The sequence below is a fragment of the Mastacembelus armatus genome, chromosome 8, assembly GCF_900324485.2.
Source record: "Mastacembelus armatus chromosome 8, fMasArm1.2, whole genome shotgun sequence".
Lineage (NCBI taxonomy): Eukaryota > Metazoa > Chordata > Actinopteri > Synbranchiformes > Mastacembelidae > Mastacembelus > Mastacembelus armatus.
Window position 1 is genome coordinate 10,901,802 of NC_046640.1, and position 21,864 is coordinate 10,923,665.

Genomic DNA, 21,864 nt, shown 5'->3' on the forward strand with positions numbered 1-21,864 from the left:
TTGCATGGTGGGACGGTGTTTCTTCCCCTGGGGTACAGGCAGCAATGCAAGGTTCCCACCCCGTCCTTAGCCCTGGGTTTCTCTGAGGGGCCTTAGAAGTACTGGACGAAAATAACTTTTTAAGAGTGGCCATGTAAACATTTCAATGAATCAAGCTTAAAGTTTTTTAAAGCTAACACCATTTATTAGTTACATTACAGAGACAGGTCGGACTTACTGTGGTTACAAGCCACAACAAGCACGGTGTTTAACTTTGCAGCTTCTCAATGGATCAGCTAGAACCACAGGACTAACCAGTTACAAATAATTGTGTTTTGGCAAATCTAAGTTACATTAAGACTTCTGGGTAGTAACCGCTTTCAACTAGTCAAGTCCAACAAAATAACACAGTATATGTATAACCATCTGGTTTACAAAACAGGTTTAATTGCAAGTGATGACATTTGCTTTTGTTACATCTAATATAAAGACACAATGTCAAACTATCACATGCAAAGCAATTACATAGCTTATTCCACTTAATATGTGTAGTGCTATTCACGTTGGTCATAAAGTGGAAATGAATATCATTTCTGCGCTCTGTAACCTTTACTCTAATAGGCGCTGCATGGACAACAGGAACTTCTGAATGTCAGTCACAACACATTCATATAATATTTCCTTTTATTTAGCCTATAAGTCTAATTCTTTCCCATTTCACTTTGAGAGTCACTGGGGGATGAACGACCACAGAACAACGTGGCAGATTTCTGATATACCCCCCAGCTGCAAGTGAAGCACAAGACGTTTAATGTTAGAAACAAATCTGGAAATAATGATAATGTTTTTGCTGATTTGGGGAAAACATACTGGCTGCAAACTGGCCTTGTCTGAAATGAAACAAATGAAACAAGCAAAGTCAAAGTGCAGTGGCAACTTAAGTCCCTATGCCTCTTTAAGACTTTACAATTAGATGACACAAAGTGCAATTCTAAAAAAGCTTTTGCCATTTTTTGTGATGAGAACTTTCTGGAGAAAACAAACACACACACACACACACACACACACATTCTTGCACTCACAAATATAGATATTTTCTGCATATCTTTTTTAGTAGAACGGGAATACACTGAGAAATAGCCAAAGTGCAAAAGTAAAGAGTCACTGAGCGCTCGCCAATGATTTGTGCTTGGTGTTGTGGCCAAACAGAATAAGATAATGTTAATGTAATAAAAAGGAATGATTTCTGAACATCTTATCACATTTTCTGGATATGACAGGTCTTTTATCATGTAAACTCTTCAGAAACGTGGAGTAAATTTCTAGTTTTTAAGCATTACATGAAATATATTCTGTATAGCTACTGCCGGGAAACTGCAAATGAAAAGCAAACTAGTCTATAGGAATTTAAGATTAACACCTTTTTTGAATGAGTTAAGGCTATACAGTAACAAGCGGAGCCATTCTAATACAGCAACTATGATATAAGTTAGACTCTTAGACCAGTGTTATACTTGCATGAGGTGATTGTCACAGTTTTACAATGGAATGAGGTTGGTTAAGCGAGTTGGACTAATTACAGGAATGCAGTAGTTATAGTTATATCGCACAGCCTTCCAAATATCGGCATACAGTAATGGAATGTAAAATCCATATAAATGTATACATATAGAGCTTTATACTTTCTATGTACAAACAGATAAACAGCATCTATACCAACATATTTGAAGAAAGGACATTCGGTCCTTGGCTGCCATATAACACTCTTTTTCACATGTTTACATTTGCCATATCCCTCCTCACAGCTGGTCAACACACCTGCCCACACACTCCATGGCTTTCCACAAATCAGCCATTAACACAACACAGCATGCGAGCCGATGGCACAGAGTTCAGTTTGATGAAAGTCGGTATGAGAACACTGGACCTGCTGCAGTGCGTTATGTATCAGCGGAGGTTGACGATGATGGCTGCAATGGAATGGTGGTTTACAGTAGAGAGAATTGTATAGTTTTTAGATTAAGTGGATATTGACTTGCTCAACACTCTATCTGTGACTGGAGCTGCCGACGCAGGGTGAGGGTACGCCGGTGAAGTTGCTGCATCTGCTGCATACGATCTCTCTGGCGGGCCAAGTTCTGGGGCATGGGATAGCGCTGGCAGCCATACAGGAAACGGTAGGGGATGCGGACATGGCAGGCAGTGGCTCGGCACCGAGGCTGAGGCATGGGGGGTAGCAGCATCCAGCGCTTTCTCTCGGCACAGTAGCGGTAGGCCTCCTTCCGGTACTGCTTGTCCACATCATCACTGTTCTTCCAGCCTCCGATGATGAAGACATCCTCATCGAAGTGGCAGATGGCAGCACCCTCAATGCTAGTAACCTCTGGTGGCAGGCTTTCCAGGATCTCATCAGAGATGCGCACACTGATCTTCTGCCTGGCAACTTCATCACGCACTGTGTAGCTCTTAGGGCAGCAAGAAGCTGTGTGGTAGAAGTTAGTGGAGGCCACAGCCATCTGGAAGATGCAGTAGTTGTCAATAAGGGGCAGGGAGTCAACATCTTGCCACTGACGGCTCTCTGTGTCATAACGAGTGGTCACTGTCTTCAGTCCATCCTCATTATCTGTATCGACAGGTGTGCGGGCTGTAATGTACACATAGCGGTCCTCCACACTTACTGCTTTCACATCCCGCAGGATTTTAGGGGCAGATTCCAGATTGTGCCATTTGTCCTGCTCTGGCTCGTACACACTGACATCTTTGAAACCTGGGCTGAAGTTTCCATGACCACCGATGCTATACAGAATATCCTTAATACAAGTGAGCCCGAAGGAATGCTTGCGTGTGGTCAAGTTGCTCACTTGTTCCCAGGTGTTGCGATTAGGGTTATAACGTTCCACCGTCTTAGCAAAGCCAGGCTCCATAGAACCGGCTACATACACGTGACTCTCTGTGGCAGCAATGGCGTGTCCATCCAGGTGATTGTGGATGTGCGGCAGGTTGACCCAACGGTCCTCATAAATGAAATAGCCCACACACTCGCTCAGGTAGTCGCCTCCCTCTGACACTCCGCCCACTACCATGATAACGTCCATGTTCTGGCCAAACCGAGGCTGAAAAGAGGCCATGTGGGAAGACCAGAGCTCCATATCAGCTGACTTGAGGTTCTCAAAGCGAATGGCGTGGCCCTCTACTGCCTCTGACACCAGCCTGAGACAGGCTTCATTGGCGGCCACCAGGCGCTCATTTTTCACCACCCTGGTCAGGTAGGTGGGCTTGATTTGGGGCAACCTCAGGAGACGGAACAGCTCCTCAAAGTAGCGGCTTCGCTCTTCTGGATTCTTCTGCACCCACTTCACCACAGCCTCAAAAAGCACTTCCTCAGAGTCCACCGTGATCTCTGCATCCGACAACCAGTCACGGACCAGGTGAAAGGGCAGCGTGTAGAACTCCTCATCCTGAATAACCTTATGGAAGTTGCGGCGGATCATGTCTGCAGCCCGCAGAGCCAGCTGGTCCAGGGTGTACATGTGTGCCAGGCTGTGCACGGCCACACAGTTGGTCAAGCTCAGCTTCTTCTTTAGGAACTCACCACAGAAATCCTTCAGCTGCAGCAGGAGGAACCTAGTATTGGTTAGGAATAAACAGATAATGTTATTCAGTTTCTGCTGACTAGCCTGGATTTCTGCAAACAAATCACAAAAAACATCACTTTTAGTCAACAGGACAGCTGGAGAGGGCCTCATGCTTTGACTATCAAATACCCCTCACTCTGATTCACACACACGCACAGATGTGATCGTAAAAACGTCATACCTATCAGCTAGCTCCAGTACTTCGTGTACATTGCAGGTGCTAACGCGTATTTCTCCAGTGTACATATACTGGATGACACTCTCCACCGTCTCCGGGTCCGGCCCCAGCTCCGAGCTCCACTCCTTCATCTCTACCCGTCCAGACAGGGACTCGGAGAACTGTCCTCCCAGCAGCGGGGTGAAATAGTCGGTAGCTGCAGCCAGGACAGACCTGTGGGCTGAAAACTCACAGCTCTGGACGCTCCCGCTGGCAGCCCCGCTGCTGAAGGCCAGAGTCACATCGCAGAACAAGCCCTGCTTCCTCTGCTCGTTCTGCCGCCGAGACAGCTCCGAGCAGTGGGAGGAGGAGGAGAAGTCCTCGGCCTCCTCCGCGTCCCCGTCCCCGGCAAGGGCGCTCGGTGTGCCGGTGGCGCCGCTACCGCTGCTCCTGGCGGAGTCCTCCGGGTTGGGGGCCGCCGCTGCCATTCTGGAGGAGAGCAGTGGTGGAAAATGAAGTGAAGTGGCGAAGGAGAGGAGGCGACACACGCACACGCACATACATGGAGTCCAAACAGAGAGCCACGGCGAAGTCGGTTTCATTTTCGTATTTTCACGCCGGCGAGTGAAAAGGTCAGCGTGAGGTCTCAAATGACACATTGTTCTGTTTTACGTGTCCATGTTTAGCGACAATAGTCCAAAATGAAATAAAACGTCGTTGCTCATAAATAGAATTAGAGTTATAGTAATTACATGAGGTATTACACATGAAACAATTAACATTCAGCACAGGAGTCGCTCCACGTAAATAAAAATAACTTAATAAATATGCACAATGACTAATGTATTATTTAACAAAGGCTACCATTCGTAAACAATCTAAAAAATACCTTTTAGCGATTTTCTGGCGTCAGTAATTCAAGCGTTAGCAAACTACGAATGACAAACCAACTTCAGGGTGGTAAACAGAGCCAGAATCACTGACATGCGCAGTGTGAGAAAGGCGTGTCCTCGTTGATGACGTCACGAGCGCTGCACATGGAAAGAAACTTGTACCGACGTGCAGGGAGTCCTGCAGGCCCAGAGAAAGACAGACACTGTAACTGGCAATTTTACGCACAGCCTCATAACAATATAGATTCTGTTTACTTATAGTAGGTAACATTTAATGCCTTCTGTGAAATTCTGACATAGGCAGACGTAGATTGAATGCAAAAATATCCTATTTCTATATTAGTTACCTCTAGTAGTTGAGATGCCGTAAAGTCTGGAGAGGCTACAGAAAAAGAGTGCATGCATAAATGTCTATCTCAAAAGGTTCAGATAAGGAGAACAATATAAAAAGATTCCCAAGTAGGATATAGTCCAGCACCACTATAACACTGCACATTTACTGTTATCTAATCACCCACCCAACATTGCACCTGGAAAGAGGTTAATTCTGAATATTTCAAAGACAATGCTACACACACACACAGAGACAAGACTACAATACAGTATTATGACATTACATGAATTACATTTTATTTTATTACACTGACAACAAAAACAAATCAGGCATATTCAGTTCACACTGAAATAAAAACACTGCGACACCACTGGTCAGGGATCTGGTTGTCCACGTTTTGTGACATTCACATAAGAGATGACAACTTGTGTTGGCTGCCACACCCTGTTTTTGGACACTTCGTCTCATAAATTTTAAACAGCATGAAGAAAAGAGCCTTGTCCTCTGTTCATAAGTGAAATCTTTACATGAAGTTTCTTACCATTGGATAGAAACACAAACAAGTTGGGTCAAATTCTCATTGGTACTGTTAAAACAATAGTCAGTGGGTGACGGATGAAGAAACGTTTAACACTGGGCATGTAATGATCTTAACAGGAATGGAAAGACAAGATGGAATGATTTCAAGCAATTTAAAAAAATATTAAAACCTGAGCTATTATTATAGAATACAAAATATATAATGGCCTTTAGTGGGTAAACTTAACTGCTGGTTTAAAATGCTGATACAAAAATCAAAATCTATTATACAATGCTCACAACAGGCATTTATGTCAACATTATTACAACAGAATAGATCTTAAAAAAATATGTGACTATTCAGTATTTTTTTTAGCTCACTTCCCATAGATGACAAAACAATAACTGCATCTGGAGATTTATTGCAAAAATCCCCTAATCCACTTAAATCTTAAATACCTGGGAAAAACATTAAAGTTACACTTTTATTTTTTCTTTTGTGATGAAAAACATTCAACATCCATTTTGCACCAGCTGAGAGACAACATTTCCTGGGGACAGCAAATGGCAGCACCTGCCAGGAATGACTCATTAAATGGTCCTGTTTACCACAGTAAGCAGACCACTGTTTCTTTGTCAAAGCCATTACAGAAAATCAAAAATGTAACATACTTTCACTGTTAATACACCCGTACACACATGAAATGCTGATCTACAGTATGTTCACTTACTATAAGTATTATTGCACTACTCATCTACTCCTTGTAGCAAGCTAATGATTTCTAAATGGCACAATACAGAGAGCTGCACGGAGACACCACTGCCTGTGATACAGACACACTTGCCAGGTTAATACACTGATGTAATATTTGGGAGTAAATCACAGTACTTCACTGTTGTAGTCATGAGAGTAGAAGTGGTGTTTGACAGTTAAATAATCCACTATAAATCCCTTATCTGTTTACCTGATTCATCTCCTTCAATACAAAGTCAGGCCCTGACTCTGTCTGACTGGAGCTTCACAGATTCAGCAGGTTTTACTATTATTCAGAGAACTGCAGCACTAATAGGTTTCCAAAACTAGAATAAAGATTCTAAATTTCTATAGCAACAGTAACATCATCTCTAATATGCCACTGCTTGGAGGTGACAGATCACAGTATGGGCGTGGGGCTGACGGCTGGGGGGAGGAGACACTGGGGACAGGAGGCTGGCACTTTCTGGTTTAATCCCTCCGATTACATAGACATGTGTTCTGGGAGCACATAGGAGATGTCGTCCCAGGGGTGGCGATACAGGCCCTGCTTCAGCCGTTTCTGATCCAGGTAGTGTCCTGAGGCACAAAATAGAAGGATTGACAAAGAAGGTGCAAGCATTTGTCATTTTCTACAGATTATTGTCAGTACACAAAAATTACTCACCAATGAATCCCATGCTGCGTCCCAGGACAAAGATGCCATTCAGGGCACCGATTTCCACAAACTCATCAGCTTCATCCCTGCGGTGGCATGATGGACAAGGAAAAGGAAATTTTAGAAGTAGGCATAATGCTGCACATCAACTACACTACACTCTAACTACTAAACCCAAACTTTGAGCTAGGGTTAATATAATAATATTATATAATACAATATAGACCATGTGATTGCTGTTTGTCATTGTGTCATGTATAAATAGGCGAAGCAAAGATCTGAGTTCATTCTTATCTCTAGAAAAAGTGTGAAATATATAAAGACATTGTGAAGATAAGAAGTATTTATTGACCTACCTTGTAAAACCACCACATGTCCTGAGCAAGTCCACAAAGGCCACGCCGATGAAGCCGTCCACATTCAGGATCAGGTTGGGTTTCTAATACCACACAGCCAACACAGAGGGAGAAAAAAAAAACAGGATAATCAAGTTCAAAAACAGTGTGTGTCATTGTTTATTAAAGAAAGAATAAAATAATAAATCTTACCTTGGATGTGGTGATTTTCTCTACATCTAAAGCATAGTCCAGTAGCTGTGAGGAAGTGAAGTGCTGCTTCACAAAGTCCTTTAAGATTTGGACTCTCATGTCAGGATTGTTAATCTGGAGAACCACATGGAATTCCAAGTCAAAATATTCAGACTTCAATCAATATTGTTTTGCCATAAAATAGCCCAACATTTCTCTCTAGGTCTCTAGTACAGCTCTGCTCCCTTTATTCCCTTTATTCTTTAAGAGTAAGGTCTTCTCAATCTGATAAATTAATTTCAGGATCATTGTGCTGCTGTCCAAGCTGGATGCCCACATGTTAAACAGTTAAACACTTACCGACTTGACTCTGTGGCCAATGCCCATGATCAGCTTGCCCTCCTTCTTCATCTTGTTGACAAACTCCATGGGCAGCATGCCGCTATCAAAGGCCTTGCTGAACTGCTTTGCTGCAGCGTCCAGAGCACCTCCAAAGCGGTCACCCTGAAAAATAACAAAAAGGAAAAAAGAGACTTACATTTGCATATGATGGAGCTTTTATAGTCAATCAATCTAGTGCATGAATAAATGACAGTTAGTATCTTACAATGGTGAGGAGGCCAGAAGTCAGGCTGGAAATGAGGTCTTTGCCAGCTCGGGCACACACAATGGTGTTGTGGGCACCAGAAACAGCTGGGCCGTGATCTGCTGTCACCATCAGGCACATCTCGATGAACTGGCAGGCATACCTGGGCAACCTGCAAACAAATGGAAAAACATGACACGTGTTGGTTCAAGGATTTCTCATGAGTTTGTTTCCACAACTTCTGGGCTAAGAGTCTGACCTCCTTTGGAACCAGAGCAGCCCCAGAGTTCCTCCCAGGCCCATTTCCGTCTTGAAGACCTCAGTGATGGGCATGCCTGCGTAGATGAGCTCCTGACCTCTCTCGTCACAGATACTGGTCATGAAGGAGGCTGGCTTACGGATGAGACCAAGCTCCTGCAGGCAGACACAAGGGGGGTGTTTTTGTGTGTTAGGTTAGTGTAAAAGCTCACTGCAAACGTATTTTACAATGTATGCTTGCTGACATACTTACTCTTGCCCAGGAGTAATCCATTGGCACAGTGGGAGGAGGCACCTCTTTAGCTGGCTCGATAACTCCTTTGGCCACAAGGTCATCATAAACAGATCTGCATGGATGAACACAGCATATAAGACTGTGCAATAACAGAAGGAATCATTGTAAAAGAATAAATTGATCTCAAATTTATACTGGCATTACTGTGCACCAACTTGATTATCTCTCCCAGCTCATCAAAGCTCTTGGGGACAAAGGCACCCGCCTCCTTTAGAGCCTTATTCTTAGCCACGGCTGTCTCAGATGCCTGATTGGCACAGGCTCCTGCATGGCCAAACTGAACCTGATGGAGAAAAAAGGTGGGTAAGGCATATCACTAAAACAGCCCTTAGTTCCTTGAATCTATCTTGCAGTTGTCTAACGCTGCCTGAAATGCACCAGATTCTCACCTCTGAGGAAAACATGGTGGCACAGGTGCCAATACACCAGCAGACCACTGGCTTTGTGATCCTGCCCTGTTTAATACCCTGACAGATCTTGTACTCCTCTGTGCCTCCAATCTGTAGAAGGTCAGAGAGAGATACATGATGTAGCAAATTAGTAAGTGGTTAATGCTGCAGGCATTTGGTGCCAGATTTATTCCTCACCTCTCCTAGTACAACAATCATCTTTACTCCAGGAGTGTCTTGATAGCGTAGCACATGGTCAGTAAACACGGAGCCTGGATATCTGAAGAAGAATATAGAATCACACACCAATTCAAGCCTAAAAGTTTACACACTGTAGATGAAAGACAGTTACACACCTGTCCCCACCAATGGCCACACCTTCAAAAACACCATCAGTGGTACGGGAGATGATGTTGTTGAGTTCGTTGGACATACCGCCTGAGCGGGACACATATGCTACACTGCCTGGACGATAGAGCTTGGAGGCAAGGATGTTATCTAGCATGCCTCCTGTGTTCCCGATCTTAAAACAGCCCGGCTTGATTCCTCCAACCTGTGGGAGAAAAAGGAAAAAACACAAGGATATTGATTGAGATGAAAGCTCAGAGATAGAAACCATCAGTGATATTGTAAGAAGTGAAACAAGACTAACAGTGGCTGGTCCAATGACTGTGACGCCCTTCTCATCTGCTGCCTTGATGAGCTTCCTGGTATGGGCTTCGGGGATTCCCTCAGCGATGATGGCAATGGTGCGAATCTGTAAGCAATTAAATAGGAAGGCCGAACTTTAGAACCTTTCTTATCTGTTAAGAACCATGCAGATGGTACGCAATGATGGTGCATTCACCTGTGGGTACTGCATCGTCTCCATGGTACTATCAAAGGCTGAACGCAATGAGGCAAAGTTGATAAGCACGTCCACATCTGGGTGCTTCTTCATGGCATCGCTCATGTTTTTATACACAGGGATGAGGATCTCTCTATGGCCCCAGTAGAACTTCTGTCTGTGGTCTCCACTGGAAGACAGCAGTGTAGTGGCACACAGTGAAACACCAGTGTTTGCTTAAAAAGAATTTATTAGATTAAATGTACAATAAACCATTACACTGACAGCAGACCAAAGTATAAAGTATAAAGACTGAAAATGAAATATGGAGCACTCTTACGTGAATGGGTAAACCATAGCTGCGACAGATGGCTCATCCCTGGAGCAGACATAGTCAAAGTCCAGCATGCCCTGTACTGCCCGAGTCTGCATACCCCACACTATAGACTTGGTGTGTTTGCTGAAGAGCGTAGTTGCTTTGCCTACAGGGAAAGGAAAGATGTTACAGATAGAAAGTGAGGACAAGGTGACTAAAATAGATGTGAGCTCTGAAATTGTTTCCAGAGATAGAAAAGGTCATTTCTGCCACTCATCAATAAAAAAAATTAAAACAAATCAAAGTCATTCAACACCACAAAGCCCAGGATGCTTCACAGGCCTGGGGTTGCAAAAGTAGTTCAGTTGCCTATGATTAATTTCAACCCAAATCATGAAACTTATTTGTTTTGAAGATCTTGATATGTATTTATGCTATGATATACAGCAACACTTAGTTCACCGGACTGCAGAGTTGTCCTGCTGTCCAAAGAGGGAGCTATAATACCTAAACTCAACCATGCATGGTCAGGAGGCTTCTATCGTGCTGCCCAGCAATGGACCCATGTACGAGGACACTTCAAAGCCTCAGCATTCACCGTGCAATAATCTGAGTGTTTTCTCACCAACAGGGTCTCCAATTTTAGTCTTCTTGGTTGGTGAGCCCTCTACTCTGGCTTCTTTGTTTTCAGAAAAAGATGCAGTTCTGGTGGATGATGGAGTCTGGGAAAAAAAAAAAGATTCATTAAAAAAAACAAAAAAACAATTCATGAACATTTGATAAGGAAAGTTGTGAATTTAAAGTGGTCATTTATATTTTATAAGGATACATGCAATAGACAAAGCGAGTCTTCTTGTTGATTTTTCATGCCACTGTTTCCACAAGTAGACCTTTATGAAAGATGACTAACAAGGTTTTAGTATTTTTAGCTTTCCAAAACAAAAGTCTTTACAAAATACTATAATATTCAATTTTTCTTTTATTGTTTTAATCATACACATACCTCTACATTTGAAGCAAACGAGCTACAACATGCATGCACAGGCACAGACTCATTTTACTGAAAGCATACACGCTGCACATTCTTAATGGATACCTCGGGGCAGTTGTAGTGGGTAACTGTGGTCTCACGACTATGTGAGTGAGAGCAGTCCACAATGCCCTGCAATGCACTTATACCAAAGAGCTATTGTGCCTCTGATACTCCGGCTCACTAAATGGCCAACAATGACTGAATCAGAGACTCTGGCATGCAAGTGTTCTGCCACTAAACTGCACTTGCTATTGGTGGATTCAAGGACATAAGCTGACATGACATCACGACACACACTTTGTCTCTGTGGAGCTACTATGTGTCATACCAATGTGCTGCCACTGGAGTTGAGCAGGAAATTGGCAGTGTGGGCCGCAACAGGAGGCTGGTTGGGGATTGGCCGGTGACCCAGAGCCATGCCAACAATGGCAGTCATGTGAGTTTCTGTGCCAAAGACATGGATGGGAATCCCAGTGGTCTTCCCTGTGTAGAGCAGGCAGAACACAATTAATGCTGGTGCAGGAAATCAGCAGCTGCTTGGAAACTAAAAACACATTCAGAAGATTATGCCACAGCTCAAATCAGTGTAGAGTGTGACTGTGTAACATACCAACTTCTCCCATTACTCTGAGACCTTCTTGGTAGTTGGGGCCTCCACGACGGACAAAAATGGTGACCTCATGCTCCTTTAGTGGCTCCTGATAGTCTCTAATAGCCCGAACAATCCCCTAACAAAAACAAGGATATACTCAGGAAATAACTTGATATTGAGTGAGTAATATAAGGTTACTAAGTAAACAAACAAACAAACAAACAAAAAAAACTTACAGTACCTTAAACGTTGCTGCAACATTTGTGAAGTTTGCAATGCTTCCTCCAATAATCAAAACCTTTCCTGGAAATTAAAAATAAATAAATAAATAAAACACTATTTTAGGGGAAAAAAAAAACTTTCAGAATACAGAAAAACTTTTGCTTAAAAAATTTTTCTACCATCAGGGTGCTTCTCTCTGGTCATCAGTGACAAGATGGTCTTGGCGTAGTCATAGGTCTGCTGTTCGCTCGGTGCTCCTGAATACTCCCCATAATTTGCCAGCTCGTTGACGCCGCCCAGGTCACAGATTGTGTCACTAAGAGATTTAAAATTGTTATGAGTACAGAAGGAGAAGAAAAAAAGAACTATTATATATTCAACACTTAACTCCAGAATGCACTCTCTTTGTATATTCTGGATTAATACTGTGCTCTAAACAGGCACATCGACTTAATAGTGCACAGGGGGAATAATTAGTCATGGCTGATGTGTCTGCATGTCATGCTTTACAGCCTCGACAGACGGCAGAGAGAAGGAGATCAGACTCATTCCTCCAGACTCTCAATAAAACAGCAACATGTAAAAATCCAATTTAGCAGGCAGCCGAATGGGCAGAGCCTGAGCTGCTGCACCATCAGTCTCACTACTGCACTAGCAGACTCTCCTAATGCTAAACACAATTATGTGTAGTGTAATCGATTGATTGTCTGTGCACAGCAAAGAAAAACATCCAATTGAATAAGTCACATGGCTACTGGTGTCTTATTTATTCAGGGTTTATTAGCTGAAGTTTTGTCTTGCTCTGGCACTGTGGCTACCTGTACACTACTGAGGCACCCCCTCCTGCCACCATGGTCCAGATCCTGCCTCGAGGGTTGAGCAGGGTGAGTTTGAGGCTGGCACCACTCTTTGCATCCAGGTCGGCGATGTAGGACTCCTGCAAAGTTTGAGGGAAAGGTCAATGAAGAGGCGAGGGGAATCATACAATGAATACTGCAGAGGTCCACTTTATTTTGACTGATCTTAACTGCAAATATTGTATATTTATATTACAACAGTGAAGGTGACGCACATCAGTGGTTGTTTGTGACAGTCAGGGCCACAGCAGGTGGTGAGAAAAAAAAAAGGCTCCCAATCAAAGACCCCCACTGTCCCTCATCTCCACTCTACACTCACAGCAGCCCCAATTAGAACAGCCCGTCTGCTGCACAGACAGCCTGTCTCAAACAAGCTCCTACACTCATCAGACAAAAATAGAAAGTATGTTGCGTGTATGCGAACATAAAAGAGCTTCATGTTTTTTTCATTATGTTTACAGTTGAGCTTTGGAAAAGGGGTACATTTGTTTACATGCTATTTAATAGTAAACAAAGAGGGTTATAAATTTAATTTACTGTAAGCTTAGCTTCGAAATTCAAAACATCACAAATGTATTAACAACTAACACACAATTAACACATCATATTAGAGGCATTATGCAGGGACATTAACAATTTTCTCAATCTCTGCCCAAATGTTTATCAAATTAAGTTCACAGAATGCAACATTGGTAAACTAGATGTAAAACATCATCATTTTATGCCACATCTTACGTCTCAGGCATAGATTTATTTAACATAGAATACAAACCAAACCCTGTCATTTTCTTTTATAGTTTCTAGTGTACATCTAGTGAGAAATTAATTTTAAATAATGAGAAACAAACTGACAAACTCATTTGTAAATTGCTAATGCAAATCCTACTCAACAGCTCCAGCTTCTCACAGGAGAACAACACCAGTTATTTGATGCTGACAGACTGAAATCTGACACATTTCCAGCTCTGTCTCCCCAGTCCTCTCTCACCTCAGGATAAGCCTCCCGGCCAAAGGGTGGAGGGAACTCCACGTCCCCCCACTTGGCCTTGCAAATGTAGTCAGCCGTGGCATCGATCTTGGCCGCCATGTCCAGTACGTAAACTCCTTCTTTTGTGACCACTGAGAAGGGATAAATTAAAAAAAACAGTTTGAATCTATACCTAAACATGGTTTACACATCCCCACCAACTGAGGTGCACCTTGTAAGCACAGGGCCTCGGCTTTATAAAGGTCAGGAGAAAATTAGAGAAGGCCTTGCTCAGGCACAAGTCAATCCCCAACCTGTGTTTACACTGTTCCTGCAGTAGGTGAAAGGAGGTTAAGATGTGGAGGAGGCAGAGGAACATCAAAGCAGAACCAGCCAGCCTCAGCAGCACCAAACACATCCACAGCAACAGCTGCTGGAGGGCAAGTACTGGTGCCCAATTTCTCCATTATAAACACATGCTGGCTTTATCAAACAGCAAATGCATGAATTATTCACTCATTTCCTCCCTTGGTGTGAAAAGTGTAACTGGCTTCAAGATGATGTTTTATTATGCATTTTCCTCTCTAATTTCCTTTTGATGTTCCCTTTCCAGTTTCATAATCTGATAACATATTTATGAATTGGAGTTGGAATTGAGTGTAAATGCCTCTTCTCTAAGACACAACTTGACACTGGAGATTTAAGGAAAAAAACAAGAAAACCCTACCCAGTGGGTTGATCTCCAGGTATGTGAAGAACAGTTCTTCATACAGGTTGAAGAGTCCAACAATGAAACTGGCCAGGACCCTGCAGAAAGTTAATATTCAACAAATTAAATCTGATCTTTGTCTGAATTGTACATTCTTCTTCTTCTTCTATCCTGCTTCTCTCAGCAAAATGTATAAATAACCATTTCATTATCTTCTACCTTAACTTCTAACTCACCATATTTACATCTATTTCAATATTTTTTACCTCAACATTTCAGACAGAACTTGTCCAATGCGAAGTTTTATACATGGCTCATATAATAGACTGCACCTGGTGATTCTTCAAAAACAACATCATGGCTTTTTCCTCATAATTCAGAGCATGAAAAGCTGTAGACATTATTTCTGATGGATTGTTCAGACTGAGCTGGACAGGAAAGAGTCTACCTGTAAATTAGCTGCAGAGAAGGAAAATTTTGATTTGTTTCCTCGTTCATATGTCAAAACAGAGCTGCCAGGAGTGAGTGAGTGTGTGTGAGTGAGTGTGTGTGTGTGTGTGTGTGTGTGTCTTGGGTGGGGATGGGAGGGGTATCTTGTACCTCATCTCCTGCCTGTCAAATGTTCAGACAGCTCTGAGCCTTTTGCACCCATGTCAGCCTGTTATAAAGACTCTGAGTGGCCCCAGGGAGAACACTGTGACCAAAAATCACCAGAGTGACTCAGCTTCCCATGTCTGCTTGGACGAGAGTGTATGGGGTGAGCTGGGGGTTGGCAGAGGGATTTCTGGGGCGGCTTCTTTAATGTCAGCCAAGACAGTGATTCTGGCCAGAACCTCACAAGAGCACTGCTGAAAGATGGGTGGGGGATGAGTGGGGGCGTTGGGTTGTGAGTCACGGTTCCGTACCCATAAAAAAAGAACAAAAAAACAAATGGACGTGCTCTGAATGTGACAGGCAAAGCAGAGGAGGGAGCTTGTCGTTCTTCAAAATACCCACAGAAGTACATTTAGAAATTCAGACTATTATATTACAGCTGTTACATTACAAATATTGTGTCCACTTCTCATATTTTTTTCCATCACTGACAGAAAGTTTTGCACTCCAATGCCTTTTTCTGTCCAACTCACAGTTTCTTGTCGTTCGGGACGTGCGTCAGCAGTTCTTTCGTCACAGAATCTTCGCTGATCTTTTCATCCACTCCAACGAGCAGCTTCTTCGCCTTGGCATCCACATCACCCACATCCACCCCTCCCTCATGGTGAAACAGAACATAGTCCCCCTCCCTGGTGGCGTAGATGCACACGTAGAACTCCTCCTCCTGAATAATGGACCGAGGAGTTAATAAAAATGCCAGTTAATAAATGTCTCTGTACTAAGCAACTCATGCTGACAGGATGGGAGCAGATAAGTTTACCTGTTTATGTGGGACAAAAGGCTCGATGAGGAAGTTCTTCAGGATGCCTTTGGCTTTTCCAACCTAAAAATCAACAGAATCGTTTTTTAAGAAGATGCTGTGTAATGTATAAAAGATAGCATTACAAGCAAAAACAGCATATCAACGTGGCCTCCAATGGAAAAGAAGGAAATGACTAGACCATCTCTATTGTCTGCAGTGAATGTGCCTATATTACATTATATCAAAATGATCAAATACAACATAAAAATAACATCAGACTCTACTCTGGCACAAGTGAATTGTCATTTCTAAATGGAAACAGTAGAAGGAAAAAGAAAATGCTGTCATGTAGGCAAAGCCCCGCTAACACAGCCACGGCTCATTTGGTGAGGCTGTCACCGTTCCTCTGTAAAAGGTCAACAGGCACAAAGTAACCAGGGACTGGCTGAGTGCAGCCAGCCAGAGGACCACATAATATAATAAAAGAGAGAAAAGGGAGTTGCCATTTAGAGGAGTGCAAATAAAGATGAGGTTGATGACTGAAAGGCCCACAAGGGACTCAGGCCAATCCAGATAAATTAACTGACATATCAATTACAGGCCTTGAAAAATAGAAGAATAGCATTCTTAGGTGCATTCATACAATTTGTATGTGAATGTTTCAATTGTAACACAATTACACAAAATATGAAGAAATCATTTTCTAAAGTGGGCAACTACAGCGCTGCTGATGATTTCTCCAGGAATAGCTCACAGGAGAGATCCTAAGACAAAACAGACTAAGAGTAAAGTCGATGTAATATGCTAGAAAGAAACATGCTGAAATCCAGCTTTCTTACAAAACCAAGATTGTTATATGAACTGATTGATTTCTTTTCCCTGCAAAGGTAGTTTTACTCTTTAGAGGACAATAAAGATAACCCAGCTCCACAAGCTGAAGCACTTCACTGATTGTCCACAACACAGCTGTGCCTTCATTTATTCGTATTTACTGCCACCAAGAGCCGCTGACAGTTTCACCTCAGCTGGGAAAAGATACCTCTATGCAGTCCCAGCACTGCTACACACATATACACAGAGACACTGACAATGACACTCTTCTTCAATGCTTTATGAACCATCCCAGACTCTCCATATCTTGCTTCTTGGTTTACGAGGCGTCTCAGGGGTCTCAGTGGCACAGATCTTTTCTGCTGACTGGATAGATGGACCGACTGTTTACTCACAAGCGGCACTCGCTTCGGCCGACTGGACTGATTTACAGCCAGCCGGCTAACACCTCAGCAGTCTGTGCAGCTGGTAAACGTGCAGCAGGTAAAAAGCACACACAAACCAAATGCACCAGCGATGAACAGAGAAGGAGGGTGAAAGAAAGGACAGCAGGAGGAAGGTTTGAATGAAAGCACTGACATAAAATTGATTGAAGCAAAGTGCACCCTCTCAGACACAGGGGAGTGTGGAAGCAACTGGCTGAGAAACAGCAGAGAGGCAGAGGGTGGATGACGTACTGTTGTTTCTTTCATTAGGCGGGGCTTCAACCAGTCTTTGACGCCATTTAAGTCCAGATTGACCCCGACCAGGCCCAGCTTCCCTCGCCTCTTGATCAGTTGGTCAGGCTTCACCACCAGCCTCTGCAGTAAAAAAAAAAAAAGACAAAACACTCACTGTATGTGAGCTGGACTACCATGCAACACTACATCTCCTTCACTGAAAGACACCAAGCTGATATTTGCACTTTCAAAACCTCAGCAGAAAAACTATTGTCAGTTTCACACACTCACATCGTCTTTTATTATCTGCAGTGTGCATACATATTGATACAAATATATATAAAATACATGCAGTGACACACATTAAATAAAAGCAGAGCGTGTTTTCAGGCACAATTTCTGAAGCTGCTTTGTTTTTCACATCCTGACAGAATATTGATTTGCTGAAAGCAACAAACAGAACATCGACATTCATTTAGGCAGTTATTAAATGCTGCATTTGAAATCTCTGCATGTGAGTGCAAACACTGGGTTCTGGGTTCAATAACAAATCCCACATTCAAATGCTGTGGTGAGGATTATTTAACTTGTAATCTCCCTTTAAACTCACATGACATCAATGCAAAACTACCTCCATCCTACACTGACGGAGCCCGCTTCCTCCCAACTTGTGAGTCAGAGAAGGACAATGACTTATGACAGCAGAGCCATTAGTATTTGGGTGCTCGCCAGTGAGCAAAGGATGAGAGGGCTGAGGGTGAAAGTTAATGCAATTGCCCAATCAATTCTATGGCAGCATATATCTCCAAGCATCTTCCCTCCGCATCCTCCTCGTTACCTTCCAGATAAAAACCCTCAGTGTGGGGGAGAGACAGAGGGAAAACTACATTTTATCCTGGAGGATGAGTCAAAGACTAATTCATTTATGTTCTATTACAGTGTGTTCGTGATTTGCTATGGAGAGCAGGGCGAGGTTGAACTTCTGTTGAACTCTGACCATAAGGCAAATGAGAATGTTTCTGTATTTTCCCTCAAGGTCTCTTTTACATTTACTTCACTTCCATTTCCACCATGCTGCTAACAGAACTGCTGTCTGTGACGTCAGCTAACAAGCACTGGGAGACCGCTCTACTGCCAGGCTAAATTATCAGCCAGGTCATTTCCCGTAAGTCTAAGGAAGGCTGTACTTTAGACATTTATGGGCTATAAATACATGAGGTGTAAAAGATGTTATCAATACATTTTCATCACTGGTTCTCAGCACTAGTCTTTAGTCCTACCTCTGTGAGCAGCCATGGGTGCTCCTGGGCCAGTCGGCCGAAGTCAGTCTCAGCCGTCACGTTGGCATAGTGGAATCTGTTCTGGACGGCCGCTGTCGTGCAGATGTACTTATACAGAAACTCCTTCCCCGTTTGCTCAGAGATGGCTTTGGCCGACATGGCTGCTTAGTCTAGATGGGCCTGTAAGGAGGGACAGAGGGAGATGTAAGGGGGGAGATGAACAAACGAGCAATGAAATGAGTGAACAGAGAACAGATGCTGAATAGAGATATGTACAGACAGAAAGTGCACTGTGTTGTTACCTCCTACCAAAAAAAGTATACTTAAATATTATTGTATTACGTAAAGTTAAGTAAGGTTCAAGTATATTTTCCAAGTATTCTTTATGTAGTAAGTGTACTAATATCAATATACTAGTAGTCCACTTTTAAGTGTACTAGACTTCATTGGAGTAAATTGTGCCACATTTTAGTTTAAAAAATATCTTTTAAGTATACTTTAGATATAAGAGCAGTAAATTCTAATACACAAAGAGCTAAGTTGAATTTGGTACTGTATAAAAGGAAGCTGTTAAAAGTGTGAAGTTTTCTCAGTTTCCTGTCTAGGCCAGTACATGCTATGTGTAGTGGTATTGCAAAACACAATTTAAAGGTAAAACAGTTATGTAGTCCTATAGTTAAAGAAGTAGACTTGAAGTATACTGAACTAAAAAGGGGATGAGTGTTATGTGACTACAAAACTACAGTTTGATATTATAGTTTATATTGAAGTTTATTTGCAGTATACTTCAAAGTATATTTTCACGAATAAAAAAAGTGGACTACAGCATATATTTAGTACCAATAAGTTCAAAACACAGTAGAGTCGCAGTGCAAATCTGAAAAACTGGATATGAATTATTAGTGCATTCAGCGTCTACCACTCTTACACAAAGTATATTTAAAAGTACGAGTACAAGTACAGGTACTGAAAAAAAAGGCCCTGTTTTCTTTTGTGCAGTCAACTTGCCCCGATGTGACCCACTGATAGCAGTACCCAAAACGCAGCTGAGACACATGTGATGACGAGGAAGGAAATGATTTTTAGCTGGCTCCCTTAGTGCGACTAAAGTAAAAAAAAAAAAAATTCTATAATGTGTAATAGCATCTATAAATATTATTGCTAAACAGAGCAGCTGTAACCTTTACACTTTGGACGCAGGTTTCACTCAGTGAGTCCATATCCAATGCACACAGCTCACGACAGGACACCAGTGTTTCACCTGTGAAATTTAATTTAAGATATTCACTCACTTCTCCCGACAAGAGCTTCCCTCTGAGGTTATATAAACACAACTGTCAAAGAGTCAATGTAACTGGCACCACCAAGAAATCTGATGTAAACATTCAACTCAGAAATCAAAACATGATGGAAAAAAATCTTTGGTGGAATTTACAGCCATTTTCTGTCTTTCTACTGTACAGAGGACACATGTGAGAAATCATATGGGAAGAGTCAGTAAACAAAGACCAGGAAAAATAATCACAACACAATGTGGAATTACACCACCTGCAGGACTGCTGCTTCACTGAGCCCGTCCCTAATGTCTCATTTCCCTTTTCATCATGAGAGGGTAACACAATATTATAATATTATAACAAATACAATATTATAACAACAAAGCAATGATAATGAAAATGTTACTGCTGACCTGTTGTCTGTATGATTTTTAATAAACAATCCCTGGAGCAGCTACCACAGGTTTGTATTCCCAATCTGATCCGGCTGATCCAGGTCTTCAGATGCAAATGTTATCACCGCTTCGATCTCAAATCTAATGTACAACAGTGTTGTCTGACTCTCGCCTGTGCGTCACTAAACTGCTAACACTGATTTCAGCACAAACTGGACTCCTTGCTCTACACTGCAGCCCTGGCAGCCATTTCTTAAATTGATTAATGGGACTGTCATAGACCTTTCTCACTACTGATCAATTAATGGGCCTGAGTCACTGGATCCAAAGCAGGAGAACACAGACTATCCATCCTTGTTCCATATATCATCTAGTTTCTCTAGTCAGATGTATTAAATATCACAGCTCTGCAGCAGCAATGACACCAGTGCAGATCACAACAATAACATTTAAAGACAGGGGACGGTGGATGGCTGGAGTAGGCAGTAACCAGTCACAGATCTAAATCAGCACAAAGTCTAAAACACATCAGTGAGGTAAAACAAGACATGACAGATCAACACATGATGCAGCAAAACTGAGCCACTAACTTGTACAACAAAGTCTGACTCTGCACAGGGACAGATCCTTGAGTAAAAGGACTCAGCCAATTGTTTGATTCATTGACAAACCGGTCAGACAGAAACGCCTTTCCCAGTCACCGTCCAGTGAACACTCACATTTCCCTAACTGTATAGCAGCAGCACAGGTTTAACATGGGTTGAGGTGGACTGAGCAGTTTAACTTGTTTTTTCTTTTGTTTGTTTTCATCTTTAACTCTCGTGTTAGAAACAAAGCAGAAAGGAGTAGTAACAAAATAAGAGTTTCTTTTAAAAACAAGAAGTGTTTCACCTTGTCCTGGTTTTCTCTTCCTTTCTGTGACAGCTGGAGACGTACGTCGGCGCTGGATGGTGAGTTTCCTCGGCAGTGATGATGCACTCTCCGCCTGCGGGGACCAGAGGTGCCGGAGTCCGACGAGTCCTGTGAGTTTTGTCTTCACGGCCCATCTGCCCACAGGCTTGGCTGATGTTTCCCGGACTCTGATTGGCTCATTCCACACCATGCTGTATTGCTGCCTTCAGGGACTGTGGGAAAAATAACCATGATCACGTAGACTCAAATAAGTAAAGCAAAACAATAGCAAAGTATGTTGTGTTTTTTTATATTATAAATTACATTTTAGTGCCATACATACAAAAATGAATAAAGTGACAAAAAAGTGAGAGACTAAAGTATAGACTGCCATTGTTTTCAAAGAGGCTACAAATGTGGGGTACCTGTATTTCACGTGAGTGTTTTCATTTACATTATACATACATTAATTTATTTAACAGCTATAACAATAATTGGAATAATTCAATGCAATGTTATAGATTAACAGTATATGACTGTAAGAAATAAACAATTACCTGAAACATGAACAATAACAACAGTTTCTGAGACTAATTAAACAACAGGCCTATAGTATAAACTAATATAAG

At 42.4% G+C, this 21,864-nt stretch overlaps 2 protein-coding genes across 3 annotated transcripts; both read right to left on the reverse strand.

Moving 5' to 3' along the window:
* Positions 1-406: 406 nt before the first annotated feature.
* Positions 407-4,743, reverse strand: LOC113140668 (kelch-like protein 11). Of its 2 annotated transcripts, XM_026324560.1 has the most exons (3): positions 4,661-4,743; positions 3,796-4,260; positions 407-3,603 (listed from the first exon to the last, which is right to left on the reverse strand). In XM_026324560.1, the coding sequence occupies exons 2-3, from the start codon at positions 4,257-4,259 to the stop codon at positions 2,019-2,021; spliced, it is 2,049 nt and encodes a 682-aa protein (XP_026180345.1). In that variant the 5' UTR covers position 4,260; positions 4,661-4,743; the 3' UTR covers positions 407-2,018. The 2 variants fall into 2 exon arrangements, with proteins under 2 accessions (XP_026180345.1, XP_026180344.1); XM_026324559.1 differs by lacking the exon at positions 4,661-4,743 and having other exon boundaries at positions 3,796-4,388.
* Positions 4,744-5,269: 526 nt separating this feature from the next.
* On the reverse strand, positions 5,270-21,396 carry aclya (ATP citrate lyase a). Its single transcript, XM_026325378.2, has 28 exons — positions 21,236-21,396; positions 18,673-18,852; positions 17,411-17,533; positions 15,921-15,983; positions 15,634-15,824; positions 14,525-14,604; positions 13,819-13,949; positions 12,792-12,910; positions 12,153-12,289; positions 11,993-12,054; positions 11,770-11,887; positions 11,488-11,642; positions 10,752-10,848; positions 10,151-10,292; positions 9,832-10,000; positions 9,637-9,741; positions 9,341-9,537; positions 9,183-9,264; positions 8,985-9,095; positions 8,751-8,878; positions 8,554-8,647; positions 8,302-8,456; positions 8,064-8,214; positions 7,817-7,960; positions 7,478-7,591; positions 7,286-7,368; positions 6,939-7,015; positions 5,270-6,850 (listed from the first exon to the last, which is right to left on the reverse strand). Exons 2-28 carry the CDS (start codon positions 18,829-18,831, stop codon positions 6,756-6,758), a joined length of 3,282 nt encoding a protein of 1,093 aa, XP_026181163.1. The 5' UTR covers positions 18,832-18,852; positions 21,236-21,396; the 3' UTR covers positions 5,270-6,755.
* Positions 21,397-21,864: the final 468 nt, after the last annotated feature.